At 38.3% G+C, this 19,790-nt stretch overlaps 1 protein-coding gene across 1 annotated transcript in view; it reads right to left on the bottom strand.

The window, feature by feature from the left end:
* Window positions 1-665: 665 nt before the first annotated feature.
* LOC127663523 (DNA-binding protein RFX7-like) overlaps window positions 666-19,790 on the bottom strand; it is a 69,147-nt gene continuing 50,022 nt past the window's right edge. Inside the window, exons 5-9 of the mRNA XM_052155143.1 lie at window positions 13,463-13,579; window positions 9,100-9,184; window positions 7,919-8,126; window positions 7,439-7,740; window positions 666-7,258 (exon numbers count right to left, since the gene is read on the bottom strand). Of these exons, the coding sequence (XP_052011103.1) occupies window positions 3,842-7,258; window positions 7,439-7,740; window positions 7,919-8,126; window positions 9,100-9,184; window positions 13,463-13,579 (4,129 nt within the window). The 3' untranslated portion in view covers window positions 666-3,841. The remainder of the gene's footprint in view (window positions 7,259-7,438; window positions 7,741-7,918; window positions 8,127-9,099; window positions 9,185-13,462; window positions 13,580-19,790) is intronic.

Genomic DNA, 19,790 nt, shown 5'->3' with positions numbered 1-19,790 from the left:
GTCTGTTTAAATTTCATGCAAAGCAAATGACTCAACAGAGAATCTCGTTTTTTAGAACGTACACAACAGACAACTGTACAGCACATTTCAAAGCTGACAAAATCTAGTCACTCTGCTTTAAATATCATCTTAACCAGCATGCAATTCCCATGCTGGAATGGACTGCTCTATGCTGCTTTGGTGCTAGTCTATATGGTGGACTAGCATAGCCATGCTGTTTACAAGCAAAAGAGGAGAAGCTGGTCGAGTAGTGTTTTTTGGTTGTTCTGCATAACCCAATAGGCTTGCTGGTTAAGCTAGTAAAAAAGCCTTAACACCAGCAGACCATACAGCTATGATGTTTTTTGTTTTGTTTTTCAGGGCATTTATGGTCATTACCAGATTCAAACTAGATTAGGTGATTTATTAGCTGGACTACCAATGAGGCTGAGATCTACCTTTTTAGGGCTTTTCTCTAAGCTAGCAGGGACCCAGTTGAACTGATTAATCATGTTCCAAAATACAGATTGAATTGGTTGTCCAAGTTGAACACACATTAGGCCTAAAAGATCTATTTTTCTCCGGCAGAGTTTCTCCACAAAAATGACCTACAGGACAAGCATTTGCAATAATTTACAAAAAGTTTATTGGTTTTTAAAACCACATAAAAAATCTCAACATCCGTAAGCACTTTCAATACAAAAGAATGAAGAAATCTTGCTGAAATGTAATAACAAATTTATCAAACTACATAAAGAGACTGTACATAAACAATAACAACATGAGGGAATAGCAAAGGTAGGAAAGAAAGGGTAAAGCTCAACTCTACCAGGTCAGAGAATAGTACAGTCACAATCCTGGCCTGCCTCTTAATTAAAGTCAATACAGTAGTGCTTTTTCGAAACAACAAATGTTCACATACATATTTTAAGAGGAAGGGGAAAGTACACATGGAAAATGTATAAAATAAAACTGAACACAGAGGTCATTGTTTGTGTTATTTTAAAACAATGCAAATAACTAGTTTTTAGAATTTCCTTCTGATGGAGAGAAATACTAATTTTACAGGAAAGATTCATGACAATTATGTACAGTGAACAAATGCACATTTATGATTGATAATGTAATAAAAGTTTGATTCTTTAAATACTTATGATTAAACAGTTCAATTGCTTTCACTCATGTGAGAACTTAACTCACCGAGATCAAAAGGCTCACAACATTAACATGTTCTACTGAATCTCTTTTCCCCCCAAATTATAGTTCTTCGAAACAGTATACTGGGAGTTTCATGTTTTGCACTGAAGTTCTCAAAGCCTTAGTTCATAAGAGAAATGAGTGCAATAAAACGAACCTCTAGAGCTTTGTGAATTTTCAGTCATTACATTTCCAGTGTTGACTGTTACATCCCTTCCCATCACAAAAAAGATATGCAATTGGGTAATATAAAACCACAACACATTTTTTTAAATGCATGCTATATTCACACAAAAGCACACTCTTCTGCAACAAGGCAAAATGCTATTTAAAATAAAATAAATTACGGAAGCTAAATAATAATCGATAAAAGAGAAAGTTAACGAAAAGGCAAAATGCTTGAAAATGAAAACTCAAACAAGCTAAATTTAGGAAAACTTTACATAGTTAAACTATTGGCTCATGGCTCAAAAAACAAGAGAGAAAAAAGACCAGTTTTTTTTTAGGGGTCATTGTCCACTATCATTACGGTCATATTATCAATATGAATATTAGTCAAACTGGTAATAGTGTCTATTTTCTTTTATAAATCTAACATATTTACAGCTCATCAAAACAAATGGAACTACAATAGTCCATTGCATGAATCCCCTTAGAATTGGCCTGCTACAAAGGATTACCAAACTATACCAGGATAATGTAGTCTGGCATGTTCTGTTAATAAAATTCAAGTGCTACAGTGGTTTTATGCTTTGCAAATTATACAATTGTTCACAAAATAATCTCCCTTCTTCATCCCCAATCTTGGCCCCAAAATGAACCTGCATGGGTGACATTTCCACAACTGTAGAAGTATTTTAAACACGGGGGTAAGCCCTAAATTTGCAGCTGGTGATACTAAAAATGTATTCCTTCTTTATTTGTCTTAATAACAAAGCTTGTCTTTGGTTTGGAAGTAAGGCTATGATGGACAACTTCCACACTCAGCAAAAAATAGATCTTATGTTCTGATGTTTTAAGCATTGTACTTATCAAGTACTTGAGTACAATATGGTAGAGTATTGGCCCTTTGAATTAAATGATCAAATTAAATAATAATAAAATTGGGTTATCTTAGTTGCCCCGATTTCTTTCCTTTTTTTACAGTTGTGAGAAACAGAGTAATTGAAAATGCCAACAAGAAGCAAGCGCATTCTGACAATTCTTCACACACTTCATGTCTAGTAGTCTGTTTGGTACATGAGAGCATATATACTTCCATTAGTCTTATAATAACAATCTCATTTATGCAAACTGTTGAAAGATAAACATCAATTATTTGGGAAATGAATACAATACAGAGTCAAAATCCTCTATTTCTTGGCCTCATACATGCATAGTTAATAAAGAAAACATTTAGGATAAAGTTTTGACAGAGCTTTCTTGTTATTTTTTTTTCCACTGCTAAAATCCACTTTGGCATTTTTGTTTCTAATACTTCAATTTAAAACAAGAAATTTACAACTTTCCTCAACCATATTCATGTTGCAAATACAATATAAAAGGTGCCAGCTAGTGCAATAACCAGTGCCATTTTCTTTTTTCAATGATTGTTTATAAATCAAACCCAACCTGTTCTGTGGGATAATCTGATTAATCCCTTCAAATATTGAAGTTGGGTAGACCTGAGGTACCATTTAGGGAAGCGAACTGCCACATAAAACCTCTCCTTGGGTTGAAATGTATCTGTTTATAGCTTTCACTTTTGTTAATTTTTAGAACATAGAACTTGACAAACCAAAAGCGCACTCATTTATTCACTTTGAGCATTATTAAGCAGCCACCCAACATAACACAAATTATTTTGTGCTAGTAAATGCATACTTCCCAATTGACAAATCTACAAATTTCACTTATCTTTCTTCTGGGTTCACATTACAAATTCTAACATGGCACACTGGTGTGCAATTAATTATTACTTTTTAAACAGCTGCTGCAGGTATACACTGCTGTATTTCAATAGTCAATATTGTGAATGTCATTAAAAATCACCTTAAAAGTTTAACATATCTTACGTGATCTTCCCTTTTTACACTTTACTTCCTATTCCTAAATGAGTCAGACCCATTTGTATTATTTAATTAAGGACAATACAGATATTACAGTAATATGTTCAAAGCTGTCACTTTTCTGCACATGGAAGCACCAATTTCATGTTAACAGCGTGAAAAAGCTAATTGAATGAGGCACAATACCCCATACAGCTGGTGTAAATTCAAATGCAGGTATGTGTTCTAAAGATAAAGGGTTAAAAAGAAAAGAAATCCTGATTTCCCAATTCTCCATACAATGCCCTTTGACTGCAACTGTTCAAAGGATAAAGTTGTGAACCTGAATACACAAAAATAAAAAAAGACATTGAGGCATAAAAACTGACATGCGTCTTCTTTGTAAATCTGATGTTGGAGAGAAGGGAAAATGTGAAAAATTTGACTGTCACACAAAATATTTTGACAATTGTTACGCATTTTTGTTCAGCCTGGCACTTCAAAACTGACTTATGTCTTGATGTTCAGGGGCTTAATGTAAGGTGTTGCAAAACAATGTGGTAAATACAGATATAGATTAGATTTAAAAAATACATACATAAAAACATCCAATTATTAAAACAATACAAAAGTACAAATTAACCCAACATTTCCACTGTTGCCTGGTCTTTGCTCTCCAACCAGTCAAAGCCAGCAGAATTCACAGTCTCATTGCAAATCTGTTGAAAAAGTGGGTCATTCTTCAGTTCTTCCAGTGTTGAGTCTTCATATTGTCCTTGATGTTGACTGGGGTCAAAAAGAAGGTTGGTGTCCAAATTATTTAAATCATTTATGCTACTGGAGTGTTCAGAGGTTAGTCGCATATTGCTGGAAAACACTGAAGCTCCAGCAATGAGCTCTGATCCTTGGCCCACAAGCTGTGAGCCAGCATTCAAACCTTCCTCATTTAGAAGATCTTTAACAGTATTGTCTAAATCCAAGGATTGCTGGTGCTGATGTTGGAGGTTTTGCTGTAGAGGCAACAGCATGCCCTGACTCTGTTGATTCTGCCCAAGGAACTGCCGCCTGCCTAAGTGCTGCTGCTTCTTTGGCAGCTGATGCTCCCCTGAGGCTGATTGTGCTTGGCTTTCTTCTGCAGTGAAGCTCATGGGCTCCTCCCTGGCATTTTTAATGAGGTAACCAGGCTTCTGGGACTCAAAGGCTGATGAACAAGGTGAGATCAGAGCTTGGTGGCTGGCACTGCCAGGGAAGCTGTGCACGGTGGTGGTCTCCAAAATCTGAGTGAGATTCATGCGGGCAGTGTAGTTGGAGGGCATGTTGTTGATGCCCAGGCCACGTACTGAGTCATCTCCATTACCATCCATTTTGCTGATGAGGACGTTGGTGATATTTTTGGTATTACTCTGCTGGCTGCCTGCTTGCATTGGTAGATCCTCAGACTGCATCATAATGGTGAGTGGAACAGACTGACTCCTCTGTGCCATGCTGCTGACACTTGCATTAGCTTCACTATTATTGAAGATGCTGAGCATTTCAGGTGTCACAGGTGAATTGAAAGGAGAGACCACAGAGCGAGGGATATTGGGTGTTTGGGTTCCACTTAAGTTGCGCTGCCTGACTGCTGGGCTAACGCTGCGGCAACGGAAAGTAACAGACCCTGAGGAGGAGGTGCTGGCCTTGTTATCAAGGGGGGCTGGGACAGCAAAACCCTCTTGCTTACTGAGGATGGCCATGCTTGCCACTTGCTGCTGGACAGGGGAAATGGGTGTCAATCGGCTGATATGCATTTCATGATGTCTAGATTGCGACTGACAGGACTGTCCGGGGATGCCGAAGGCATGAGGCTTTCGAAAGTGGTCCTCCACCAGATCTTGGTAGCTGGGCAAAATGCTAATACCATTATTGGAGTTCCCACCACTGGCATTGTAGCCACTGTTCATCCACTCCAGTCTAGTTTTATCTGGATGTGTGGCCATTGGTCTTTGCATGGGCTTTACAGGGCTAGAGGAGACTAGAGTGCTTCCATCATGGTATCCAGTGATGCTGGAGTTAATTGGAGTAAATGCAAATGGGTTCCTGCATTCCACAGGGCTGGGTGGGACACTACTGCTGCAGTTTGAGTGTGGCGTGCCAATAGGAGTTTGGCGAGCAAGAGCACCATCAACGGGAGTGGTAGGCACTAGGCGTGAGCAGGGGCTTTCATGCATCAATCCCTGGCCACCACCCATCATCTCAGAAGTGGGAGTCGGAGTTGGCGTGGGTGTTTGGATTGGGGTGCTGCTGCTTTGAGCCGAGTTGTAGTACAGAGTGTTGGTCTGGAGGGTAGACATCATGGTTTGTTGTTGGCCTTGCAGTGTAACATCCACACAGTTGCCAAAACTTTGCATACTACTATTCATTTTCATCTGCTCTTCCATTTGTACGAGTTCCTCTACAATGCTATCCTGGGTCATGTCATCATCATTAAAGGGAAAGAAGCTGACATTTGACTGGGTTCCATATTCACTCATTTGAACCTGCTGGTTGGGTGGAGAGGCTTGAGGAATCACTGAGAGGGGCTCCATCACTGGGGTGGACATTTGCTTTTTCTCAGGCACCATTTGTGGGCCATAAACTTCTTGAGTGCCATCTTGTGGCTCATTATCCCAAAACACACTCTTCAGTTCACATACTGCAGATAAGTCAGACTGGTCTATATGCAATTCATGTGAGTTTTTGGTTACTTTTTGCAGCAAAGCTTGACCTGGAGCACTAACAGTGCGGGTGGCCACAACTCTACTATCTACACTTGATTCAGATCCTTCCCATCTCCCTTGGGAAATGCTTCGTGGCCTGCATATACTCTGAAACATGGTATTCCCAACTAAAGTGTCTTGACAAGAAGTGCTTGTTGTAGAGGTGACAGGAACTCTATAATCCATTACTGATGTGGATCCTTCCCATTTGCCCTGAGAGATATTTTGTGGCCTACAAACTGTCTGGAACCCAGTAGTCCTTAACGTAGCTGCAATAGTTTTGCCTGTGGCTGTGAGAGGTGAACTTTCTGGCCTGACTGGAGTACATGATCTTGGAATTTGCTTCCCCACTATATCTGTCTTAGGTCCATTCAGTCCACCTGCTGGTAATTGAGACATAAGAGCTTTTTTAATAGGTGTTGGGCTCAAATCAGTGCATAAGCCATGTCTCTTTTGAGGGCTCTTGGATGCAAACACTGTATCTTTTGGTGACATCACAGCTCCATTACCACCGATTGGCTGAGCACTGATTGAGTTCTGATTGGCTGTGTTCTTGTACAAAGTGCTATTATTTGTGTTGGAGTTATTATTGCTGCCAGCAGCCAGAGTTTTGCCACTAGGTAGTGTCCTCCCATTGCATTTGGACCCTGGTAGGGTGTCCAAAGGAGAGGGTATGCTAACTGCTCTGGCTTTGAGCAATCCTGAACGCTGTACACCACCAGTGGCTTCCTGAGTGGCTGCCAGCCTGCTAGTACCACCTTGTGGTTGACCTCTCCCAATTATGGCTTCTGTATTTGTCTTAGTGTAGATGAGGGGTGTTGTGGTAGTTGAGCGCCCTGGCCTTGCCAAAACAGAAGGCATTGCAGCTATTGACCCACTGCGAACACGTGTCACTGGTTGTAGATCATCGCTGAGGCTGGCAACTCCAGCAGACGCAGGCCTGACTTTGTTACTAGTAGGTTTATCGGCTGATGTGCTGATCCCACTTCCACTGGACCCCAGGGATATAGTCGTCATCTTGACTACGTTGACCGAACTGACGTGGGGAGTTGACATTACAGTTTTGATGGGGCTGTTAGTAATGAGGAGGGTTGGTGAGCGCAGGGTTATGCCACTAGAGGCAGATGGTTTGGGCAGGATTTGGGCATACCGTTGACGGGCTGACCGGTCATGGACTGGACTAGCTGAGAAGTTCTGAGGAGTTTTGGGGCACTGCTTCACAGGCTGAGTAACTACCTGAAAGTTTACAGGTAGAACTTTGCTTTCTGAAGCTACCACAGGAACAGGGCTAGGAGACATCAGCTGCCTACTCCTTTGAACCTTCATAAATGAGGAGTAAAGGAAAAACATCAAAGTCAAAGAGTAGGTCCTAAATTAAAAACTTGTATTCTCTTTTATACATATGTAACCAAACCTTTTTGAGAATATTGCATATTAAACATCATAGTTCATAGTTCTAGGCTGACAGTACTCCAAGAAAAATAAATACTCTCAGTTTACCGTGATGGGGCTGGAAACAGCTGCCACCACAATCCCAATTGGCTGTGGTGAGAGAAGCGCAGGACTTCCACAGGGTATGCCTGTCCCTGCCCCAGGAGTTGTGCCCCCGTCTGCCTTCCTGGCCTGAGCTTCACAGAGGAGTGGAGAATGAAGCTTTTGTTCTCGCTGCTTCTTCTGTATTTTCCTTTGTAGCTGCTGCTTAGCATCTACAGAGGGTGAGACCAAGGTTTTAACCTGAGGCTGGAATGAATGTGCATCGGCCATGGGAGCAAATGCAGATGACTGTATGGACATCTTTGCCCCTGTGAAAAGCACATAGAATTTATCTTTAGGGAATTCGTTGTAGAACAAATTATACCAATTTTTCACAACACAGGTATGCAAGTATTATTGGGTTTGTCTTGTGGTTGTTGTCCACAAGATGGAGACATTTCCATGTTAAGGTACATAAAGTGAACTAAGGAGTATGGTTGATTGTACCTGAGGGGGAGCCGGTCATTACAGTGAGTGCAGCCAAAGACTTTGTTCCAATATAGTGGCTGTTCAAAAGATACCGAGCCAGATCCTCAATGCTGTCAAACTGGCGACTCAGCACTTTCTGTGCCCATTCGCACACCAAACCACATGCGGCCATTCGCACCTCATCTTCTGCACAGGACAGCTGAAGAGTAGGGTCAAACACCTCACACTGACAGAGAAAAAAGTTAATTAACACAGGGCTTCAGAGTGAGCAAATCTTTCAACATACCAATGTGACAGAGATTAAAAACTTTATTAGGGCCCTATGACTTCTATGATGCAGAACAATGAACTTGTGGAATCCATTATTAAAAACTGATTTAACTATTAAACCCGGAATGTCACAGAACTTATATTTGGGGTAGAATAAATGTATTAATGCTTAATTAATAATATATATATATATATATATATATATATATATGACCTAGTGTGACTGTTAAACCACAAAAGTCTGAGATTTAATTAAATAAATATACAGACTGAATGTGCTGCACGCTTCAAGGCAAATGTGTAAAGCCGGCTGCTCAAACACTAATAACGCCTCACATAAGCATCGCTTATCCGGAGGTGTGAAGCTGTCATCAAAAACATAGAGACTCAAATTGCATCAATCGCTTTCCTCCAAAATAAAAGCTCAATTAAACTAGAAGTGTGAAATTGAAGACATTGCGACAGAAATATTCTACTCCTGTATAGTAAAGTGTAATATTTAATGTAGTAATAAATAATAATAATAATAATTAAATAATAATTGCAATATATTTAAGCTATATCTATAAGCATGAACGCTGCTGTACTGAATAGGTTTTCATCTATACATAAATTCATTAATACTGTGATGCTCTGCTGTGCCGCACTTTATTTGACAAAATAATTATTCCAATGTTGTGTTTTGGATTGTGCTGTGAGGGTCTGTATAGCAGCAATTCATTGAAAAATGTATGTTGAAAAATAATTGTTTTGTTTTTCATTTGATAAAAATTCTATCAATTCATTATTAATTCTATTAACTTTAGAACACGGAATTCAGAAAAAATAAAATGGAATACAAAGAATTTGGGAATTGTTTTTACAGAAATTGGAAACAAATACAACAGACATCATAGGGCAAATAAAAAGAAAGAAGAGGACAAACTCACCCCATCACCTGATTTGTGAATATCTAAGTTGGGTAGAGAGGGCATGTGCACAAAAGTCTTTTTCCTCAGTCCACTATAGCAATATGTGCGATGGGGTTAAGGTAATACATCACATTTTGTACATCCACATATCACAATAAAGTTATTAATAAAAGGTGTACTCTTGCAGCACATAAACACAATGCAGACATTTGTTTAATAGCACTTGATTTCCTAAAACATACTGTTTAGTTTCTATTGATATTTTAGAAAGGCAATTTCTTTCTCATTTTAAGGCTGGTGGCTAGGAAGAGCAGTTTATGACATAATCAGATTGAATGAACATTCTTTTACATTGTTCAAGGGTACCAAGTAGGGAGGGATGCACCGAAATTTCTCGGCCGAAAACAAGGCCGAAAATATATACCTCCTCGCCCCGCCCCTCAATGCTCAGATTTCAATCTGGATCGATCTAGCCCTTATCACGGCGCTACCAAACAAAGGCCGATCATGTCAGCGGTGTGCAAATTCTTCAAAGTTTCTGATAAGGACATCACATTTGCGATCTGCAGTGTTTGTTCAGCAGAACTTTCAAGAGATATATATATATATACAGAGTACAGCAAGAGATTCTTCAGGAAAGTGCCCCGATCAACAGCAGTGCCACAACTAGCACAGCTACACCACAACTTGAGACGTATCTAGCTGAACTACACCAGAAGCGACAATCCCCTTGACTACGGTCGCATAAACAAAGACCGCTTTCCTTTGCTTGCGCGGATTGCGCACAGGTATTTATCTGCCCAAGCACCAGCACAGAGAGTGAGACGCTGTTCAGTGCAGCATCTCATGTTCTTGATGAGCTTTCTGACAGGAGAGACTGTCAGAAAGTTTAGCAACTTTTGTTCTTGAAGAGAAACCGGTCACTTGTAGTTAAATAGAAAGCGGTCCAATATGATGTGTATAGCAATTACATTACACTTGTTCTTCACTCGAGGATACATCTGTCGTTTACAGTTGAGGTTGGATTTAGTTCAATTACTGCTGTTTTGCACTGTTGTTTTGCACAATAATTTTCACTTAAAGTGTACATACGTTTACATAAACAGAATAGAGCACTGATCTATATATATATATAATTATATATTATAGTTATATATAGATCAGTGGAATAGAGGCCCTCTGCCATTCTGTGTTCTGCCTTTTGTTTTAATTCAAAAGTTCATTATGTTGTTTTACATATAATAGTATTCTAAAACTTTACATTATTTGGATAATTGTTAATAAAATCTGTAAAATTAGATTTTTACAGAATAATATTTAATATAGTTTTAATATATTTTTTGTCCAATTTTGGTGTTACTTTCAATAAAAGTGTGATTTTATTTTATTGGTTTGTAGTTTTTCAATTCAGATTCATTAAATTCATGAAATTAATGAAAAAGTATAAAATTAATACAATTATACACAATTTGTATTTTTTTTAAATGGGTAAAAATTTCGGTTTCAGTTTTCGGCCTTCGGCCAAGTGCATCCTGGATTTTCGGTTTCGGCCCAGAATTTTCATTTCGGTGCATCCCTAGTACCAAGAATTAACCTTGAATGGCTTGCATCTGTTGTGTGTGTGTGTAAAAGAAAAGTGATGCTGAGCCTGTGCCACATGTAATGGGGTGAGAAGTGTAGTAATAACTAAGGCAGGTATTTCACATCTAACAAAAAGATAACATTATAGTACCATTCACTGCTAAACCATCTACACTCATGTTACACACTCAAAATGTGAAAAGTGAAAACAAACACTAGAATCTGACATAGAAACACTTAGCATATAAAAAATAAAAATACACCCAAAAATCACATGCATGCACCTACAAAAGTAAAAGTAGTCACAGTGGGAACAACTGCTCTGCAGCAACTCAGGGTTAAGTGCCTTGTTTGAGGTCATAATGGCTATCGCTCCTTGAGGGTTTCAAACCAGTAACCTTCCCATTTCCAGTCCTGATATTTAACCACTAAGCGCTACAAAATGCTAAAAGCACCAGTTTCAGGGCACTCAGACGTGACAGCAAGGATCGATCAAAAACAATCATTGCATAACTTAAATTTTTTTTAATTTAAAACATTGCACACCGATTTTACATTTTGTTATTAGTTATGGCTTTATTTTCAGCAGTACCTTGCGTCTAAGTCATCATACAGCAATGTCAACACTTTTCACTGTGCCTTTGAGCCCAGGTCAGCAACAGCAGTCTGGAGAGGGTTAGAGTGTGTTCACACAGGAGACATTCTTCCTATCAAAAACAGCTAGATAGAGTGCAGCTGAACGGAATAGAATGCAGGGATCATGAGATGCATTCTTTAAAAGAACTAGTTTAAACTTGAGTACTTGCATTTTTTAAGATGATGTGTGTCAAGTAGACAAAATCACCAAAATCTCTTATTGTCAATAGTTTGGGTATGAAAAGAGACAGTATTCAGGTCTAAAGTGGGTTCACTGTTCGTAAAGTCCTATCATACCTTTCAGGGCATCTCACACAGCTCAGAATGAAAGCTGATATATTTGACAATTTATGTTCCTAGATGTACACCGCAACTGTTACGGCATTATATCAAACATAACCTTCAAAATTGTGACAGGTATGACCACTGCATTGTTGAATGATGCAATCATTCACTAAAAAGCTCCAAGTCACATCTCTTGCATAACAGATTACAAAAGAGGTCCTCTGCTGGAAAGAGGAGTGTTGCTTTCTTGGGCATTAGAGTTGCCAAGGATTGAATTTCCGTTGCAGTGACAACCGTCAACAACAAGCATGGTTTACTTCAGTGACACACCACTCTGAAATTTTAAATATAATGCCAATGCACAAATGCACTATTAACCCTGCTTTCACCCAACACCAAAATAACCATGTCCACTGTTACAAAACATAATTTCTGAGAATGACCCAACAGCTAAAGATAGGTCATGTACTCTTATTCCCTTTTCCAACAAAGCCATTCTTGCAACAAACAGCAAACAAGTATGATTTCCACTTGGCCAGCATTTACTTGACAGACATGACAGATATATTTATTTCCATATTACCCATCGAAAGCCTCAATGTCCTTTCCTACAATTGCAATTTTGATCTACAGTGCTTTTTTCTTCTTTCATTTTAAACATTTGGAGAGAAAAACATAATCATAATATTAAATATTTAAAATCATAATATTTACTGTTTGTTTTTTGTCAGATGTGCAATACTTAAAGAAATTGTTCACCTAAAAATGATAATTCTCTCATGATTTACTCACCTTTAAGCCATCCCAGATGTTTAAGTTTTTCCTTCTTCAGCAGAACTGCCTCTTTTAAAGGACATTTCAGCTCTGCATGTCCATACAATGAAAGCGAATGGGTGCCATGACGCTGCTGGCTGTTTGACGGTCCAAAAGGCATATTTAGGCAACATAAAAGTAATCCACACGACTCCAGTTGATCAATGAATGTCTACTGAATCAAATCTATAGGTTTGTGTAAAAAATGAATAGATAATTCAAACTTTAATCACTTTCAAAAAAACGCCTCTTTCTACTAGTTGACCCATCATGGAGTTGTCGCGTGACGCAAGCTCAATGGTGCTTTAATGCGAGAAGTTGAAAGTGCGCGCTTTGTATACAACAGAGTAGCGCACGTCACACGAGAGTTATATAATTTCAAACAGGAAAACAGTGGTGGGCGAAAGCAACGATTTAAAGTTAAAATGTTTTAATTGTCAATTTGTTTCTTACTCTAACCTATCGATTTGCTTCAGAAGACATTAATTGATCGACTGGAGTCATGTGGATTCATTTTATGCTGCCTAAAAATACCTTTTGGACCATCAAACAGCCAGCAGCGTCATGGCACCCATTCACTTTCATTGCATGGACAAACAGAGCTGAAATGTGCTTATAAAAATCTTCATTTCGGTTCTGCAGAAGAAGGAAAGACATGCACATCTAGGATGGCTTATTTAGAGAATTATTTTTTTTTGGGTGAACTAATCCTTTAAGTTGCATAAACTTAAGCAATGGTAGACCAGTCAGGACCACCTCATGAACTGAAAAAATAACTAGTCACCATTATAAGACAAGGAAAATACAGAAATGTATGTATTTTAGGGAATGTCTTTTGAAGATCAAACAATTGGCAGCCAAAGTTAAATGGGTTTACTATACAGCAATACTCTGCACTCCAAGTACTCTGAAGTTTAATCTTATTTAATTTCAGATCTATATTTAGGCACGCCATGAATTACAGCAACAGATGTTTCAGAACAGAGTTCACGGACAGTGTGTGTGTTCAATTTGGGGAGCTGGGAAGGGGGAAGGGATTGTTACAAAAAGTTCCACTGAAGGATATTTGGATTTGCCTCGCATGCCAAGTCGACGCGCCTTCATGTTGGGAAAGACGTTCTTCATGATCTTTCCGAAGTCTGCAGCACTGAGAGCATTATACCCCAGGCTATCACAGTAACTCCTGAGAATCATAAACATACACAAGAAAACATCACAATTTGAACAGAAGTACAGAAACTACACACAGAAACTTTTAGTGTTTTAATTGTTGTTGCCCTTTTTGGAGCATTACAGTAGTGGTCCTTATGAACGGTTGTTGTATGGAAAAAAACAATGAAAAGATTCATTGTAATTTCTGCTTTTGCGTTAAATGGAAAAAAAGCCACACTGTTTACACTTTTTGGGGAAAATCTATCTAAAAAAAAGGTTTTTTCTTGTCTCTACACAATAAGCTGGAATATGATGAAGTACATTAACTTTGAAGAAAATTACACACAGCACCTTTGTTATTAAAATTTTTGGACTGAATTACTTCACTATATTTTCCTGCCAAAGAACAGTCATATTCTTCTAAAATTAGTGAAAAAGACAGTACGCATCCTAATGTAACTGTTAAAATGTTTGTGACCGGGTCAGATTTTCCATTCTGCATTTAAAGACATTTGATGCACAACGTTTGGCTCCAGAATCTAATATATTATGGGTGATGTATATGTTTTTCTTATGCCACTTTGCTAACAACTATTTTGTTCCTCTTTACAGAGCTTTTTGCTGTCAGAGACAGGTGTGATATCTTAGTCAGGAAGTAGAAACTATTGGTGTGATAGCACAAATACACTTAAAGCAAAACATTTCACAAAAAGAAGCTTATGTTTTAAATGATAAAACAACAAATATCAAAATTACAACCAAAACTGGTGGTCAAACTTAAGCCCTATTCGGATGGGATTCGTTTTCTAAACAACGTTTGAGTTACAATTATTATCACATGAAGTCTGTGATTTTATGTGTCGATTCGGATAAGACTAAGATCGTTGTGTTTATTACAGAGGTGGGAGGGTCTTCTGTCTAGATTAGGCATTACAGTAGGTTGTAATTAATTTAGGTAATTAAATGAACTTCTGTTTAAATGTAAAATAACTTATAATTTTAAAATACATTTTAAATAATTGAGCGGAAAAATTATGGTGAGCATCTTACCTGGTGCTGATATTACAGTGGCCAGTCTTATCAGTTTCTGCGATTTGGCTCTATATATATATATATATATATATATATATATATATATACACACATATACATACACACACACACACACACACACACACACACACACACACACACTGCATCTGGAAAGTATTCACAGCGCTTCACTTTTGCCACATTTTGTTCTGTTACAGCCTTATTCCAAAATGGATTAAATTCATTATATTATTTATAATGGATTAAATACATTATCATTTTTTATATTATGACAACATGAAAGTTTGTATGAAATCTTTGAAAATTTATTAAAAATACAAAAAATACAAAAATCACATGTAAATATGTATTCACAGCCTTTGCTCAAGACCTATTTTTGGGCAGTTTCTCCCATTCTTCTTTTTAGGACCTCTCAAGCTCCAGCAAGTTGGATGGGGAGCGTCGGAGCACAGCCATTTTCAGATCTCCCCAGAGATGTTCAATCGGGATCAAGTCTGGGTTCTGTCTGGGCCACTCAAGGACACTCACAGAGTTGTCCCGTAGCCACTCCTTTGTTATCTTGGCTGTGTGCTTAGGGTTGTTGTCCTGTTGGAAGATTAACCTTCACCCCAGTCTGAGGTCCAGAATGCTCTGGAGCAGGTTTTCATCAAGGATGTCTCTGTACATTGCTGCATTCATTCGATCGCTCAGTTTGGTCGGGCGGCCAGCTCTAGGAAGAGTCCTGGTGGTTCCAAACTTCTTCCATTTACAGATGATGGAGGCCACTGTGCTCACATTTTTCTGTACCCTTCCCAAGATCTGCGCCTCGATACAATCCTGTCTCGGAGGTCTACAGACAATTCCTTGGACTTCATGGCTTGGATTGTGCTCTGACATGCACTGTTAACTGTGGGACCTTATACAGACAGGTGTGTGCCATTCCAAATCATGTCCAATCAACTAAATTTACCACAGGTGGACTCCAATCGAGTTGTAGAAACATCAAGGATGATCAGTGGAAACAGGATGCCCCTGAGCTCAATTTTGTGTGTCATGGCAAAGGCTGTGAATACTTATGTACATGTGATTTTTTTCGTTTTTTATTTGTAAAACATTTGCAAAGATTTCAAACAAACTTATTTCACATTGTTATTATGGGGTATTGTTTGTAGAATTTTGAGGAAAATAATGAATTTAATCCATTTTGGAATACGGCTGTAACATAACAAAATGTGGAAAAAGTGAAGCGATGTGAATACTTTCCGGAAGCACTATATACAGAGGTTAAATTGGGCCGGAGCGCACCGGAGCTCCGCCTCCTCAGGTCCACAACACACCCTGCCGGAGCTCAGCTCCGTCTCCTTCAGCACCAAATATTGTTATTCCACTTAAATTATTTTTCATCTCCTGACTCCTGGCAAATACATGGCATATGAGACTGAATAATTAGCAAGACTACACAGAGACGCCCAGGCTACATGGAATTATCAGACGTCATAAATGCATTAATCGCTGGTTCAGCACCCCGCCCACAACCATCAAGGGAAAACTGTCACAATTCTAAGACAGCGACGTTACCATGGAAACCCGCTAACGGCTAGAGTGATCGAATATAAAAATAGCATGTAGCTAGAACATGTTATATAACTAAAGCATGTTAGTTTACATGTTCATTGAACTACTAAATGAAGAATAATATCAGCTGCGTGAGCATTTAAAGTAATATATTGATTTTTAACAGTTTGCATATACTGTAGGTGCACGACAGTGAGGCCAGACTGCTCCTGTCTGTACTTATATGAGCCCATTATTATCCCATTTGTTACCTAATATTTATACACATATTACACAGAAGGAAAGGCTCCTCATTACCATGGTTAGGTCAGTGTGCTAGTCTTAAATAATAGTAATAATAATAATAAATGAATGTATTTATGAAAAATAAATACTAGCTGATGTCTAATAAATTTTACCTTTAGATTATTTCATTTGAAACTGAAATATTTTGTCAAAATATAACAGTTCCTTTTACTGGAAAATCCTGAAACAAATTTGTAAAGGTGATGTGTGTAATTATTAATATTTTTAACTATTTTGGTAAAGGGGCCACATCGGGTTTTAAGTAGTGCATGGGGGGGCCACATTGTATTGCTTTTGAGATACAATGTTCTGCATTGATTTGGTTTTTGAACTTTTAAGGCCAGAAATAGTTGTGTACTCAATTTTCTGAAGTGTATCTGTGACTAATGGGACTATTCTGCAATTGCCTAAAGTATTATATTGCTCTCAAAGATAGATACTTTTCTATCAGGCATTACAAAACTCAATAAAGGCGGAGATTATAATTTTTTTTCCAACTCTACTTCCCTGTTAATTTGTTATTCAGTTTTACTAATAATAAAAAAAACTTTATAGAACGTTTAATGTTTCTCGCAAAGCTGGCGAGTTTACTCTTTTTTTCTTTACCCGTTTACATGCTAAAAGTGTCGTGATGCGTTTCTCCTCGATGGTTTTTCAACACTCAACAGAATAACACAGGCTGCATGAATATGATAAATAATTACTGCAAGAGTTACATTTACATACAGGTGCGAAGGGACTTCAACGTTTCTAAATTGTACAAATAAAAAATACATTTACATATTCGTCTCTGGCTTGCAATATTTTCAAACATGTTCCTTTCATACATTTTACGAGGGTGAAATCCGTTGCCTGCCTGTTAACATTCAAGATAAAAAATTATAATAATATACCGTAATTTTCGGACTATTGAGCGCACCTGAATATAAGCCGCACCCACTGATTTTTAAATAAAATATTATTTTGAACATAAATAAGCCGCACCTGTCTATAAGCCGCAGGTGCCTACCGGTACATTGAAACAAATGAACTTTACTCAGGCTTGTAACAAAAATAAATAGGCTTTAACGAAACACGGTGTGGCAGCGGGGCGTGGTCAAGCGCCCGTCCGGAGAGAAAAGCGGTAAGGGCGCTTACACCTGCGCTAAATTATGTCTAACACCGGTGTCTAATTTCAGTAAGCATGGGAGAGCGGTATAAAAGGCAGCAGCCACAGAGCTGAGAGAGTGACACACGTCAGTCTAGTGTTGGCGCATAGAAGAATTGAGAAACTTTATAAAATTGATTGGAAACATTGCTGTGGCCATTAAAAGCCTTACCTGGAACGTCAAGTGCCCTGCTGAAAACTGTCACACTGGTGCCCGTGTGACAGTTTTCCCAAGAAGGACACGTGAAGCAGGGCACTTGATATTAGACACCGGTGTTAGACATAATTTAGCGCAGGTGTAAGCGCCCTTACAGCTTTTCTCTCCCGGACGGGCGCTTATTACTCCCCCGCTGCCACACACGGCTTGTAATAAAACATTTGCAGTAAATAGTAGCCTACCAAGAAAGTCATTGGTCACTATCTTCCTCGTCCTGTGCACTGAAACCACTGAAGTCATCTCCTTCAGTGTCGGAGTTGAATAGCCTCAGATTTAGTTGTCTTTTTGCACTGAGTCAATTCCTCACGCTGCTGTCTCCAGCGTCTTATCATCGACTCATTAAGACCAAGCTCCCGTGCAGCAGCTCTATTTCCTTTTCCAACAGCCAGATCACTCGCCTTCAACTTGAAAGCAGCATCATATGCATTTCTCCATGTCTTTGCCATGGTGAGGGTGACAAAATTACTACCGTAATCAGAATGATGGGAAGTTTGAGCGCGCTCGATTTAATCTAAACAGTAAACAAAAAAAGTTGTTTTGACCTTAACCCGTTCGGCAATTTCAATTGGTCTAATGAAAGCTTCACGCCGCCAAAAAACTGAGCACGTCACAGAATGTTTTTTTTATTTTTTTTTATAAAATTTGAAAGCGGGAAAAATCCATATATTAGCCGCGTCATTGTATAAGCCGCGAGGTTCAAAGCGTGGGAAAAAAGTTGCGGCTTATAGTCCGGAAATTACGGTAAGTGAATTGTAAAGTATTTGTCTTTGTTTGAATAACTACCGGTACTCAACCCTACCTTACACATTAATACTGGAAAAAAAGCCCCATTGGTGTAAAAACCCTAAGTCATTTTACGGCAGGATTTTGAATGATGACCATTCACGGTAAATAAGGGCTCCCCCTCCCAACAGAAGCCAATTTAACCACTGACTATATATATAATCTACATCCATATTTAAAGTTTGGCGTGCATAAGTATGGTTTTAACGGTAGTTCATGTAGGTGAAAATACATGACGAGAAGCGTTGTGAAAATTCAATATAAGCAATCACAGGCATTCACATTCGGATTGATTTCAGATTTCTTACTGGAATTACCTACCGAAAACAGTAGGTAATTTGCTCTGAAAATTTTTACAGAGATTGTGTGAGAAAAACACAGACTTGTCAAATTCATATGGGATTAAAATCACGAAGTAGTTCAGTACTCATGGAAAACTAGTACCATCCGAATAGGGCTTTTAGTGGAACATTTCCATAGTTAATGTGAAAGTACACCTGTGGTTCCTATGCTAGGACATCTTTGTGAACGTGAGGGTAACTGACTTCACTACGTACACTAAACCTAGTTTGTTAAAATTAAGTAAAGGTCTAGCATTATTTATTTGCAGATGCCACTTTTGTTATTTAACGCAATAACATTCACAGGGCTTAAAGTGAAAAAAAATCCTGAGCCTGAACTTTCTGTGGCTCAACCAGGACTTTTACCAAGCCCGTTTTTTCTATTAACCAATTCTATGAGCAACAGCACAGTCATATTTTCAACGCATTAACAACTATTGTGCCAAAATAATTGAAACTTTTGCAGTACTAGGCTTACCTAGTACTGCATAACATAACATGAATGTTTGTGCCAATATTTATTGAATTGCTAGCTTTGAAACATGTTAATGACATAAAGTGCATTCACCATTGGTTTCTTTGTAATGTGCAAACAGCATAAAGTGCACTCAACATTGCTCACTCTGAAATGTGCAAACATTCTTAGGTGCTTTTACCAAAACAGAAAACTTTGCCAACTTAAATAGACATTTGTATTAGTCAGAGAACATAAAAAACACAAAAGTGCATCAAACCAATAAATGCATAGATGTTAGAAAACTACTGTAGCATAATACTGTACTGTATTACAATCTTAGTGCAACTCAAAAGGCTATTTATCATTCTAAATCTAATTTTTCTTCTGTTTTTTTGGCGTTTCTGG

This window comes from Xyrauchen texanus, chromosome 2, assembly GCF_025860055.1.
Source record: "Xyrauchen texanus isolate HMW12.3.18 chromosome 2, RBS_HiC_50CHRs, whole genome shotgun sequence".
Lineage (NCBI taxonomy): Eukaryota > Metazoa > Chordata > Actinopteri > Cypriniformes > Catostomidae > Xyrauchen > Xyrauchen texanus.
This window is presented reverse-complemented; position numbering and strand designations above follow the sequence as displayed.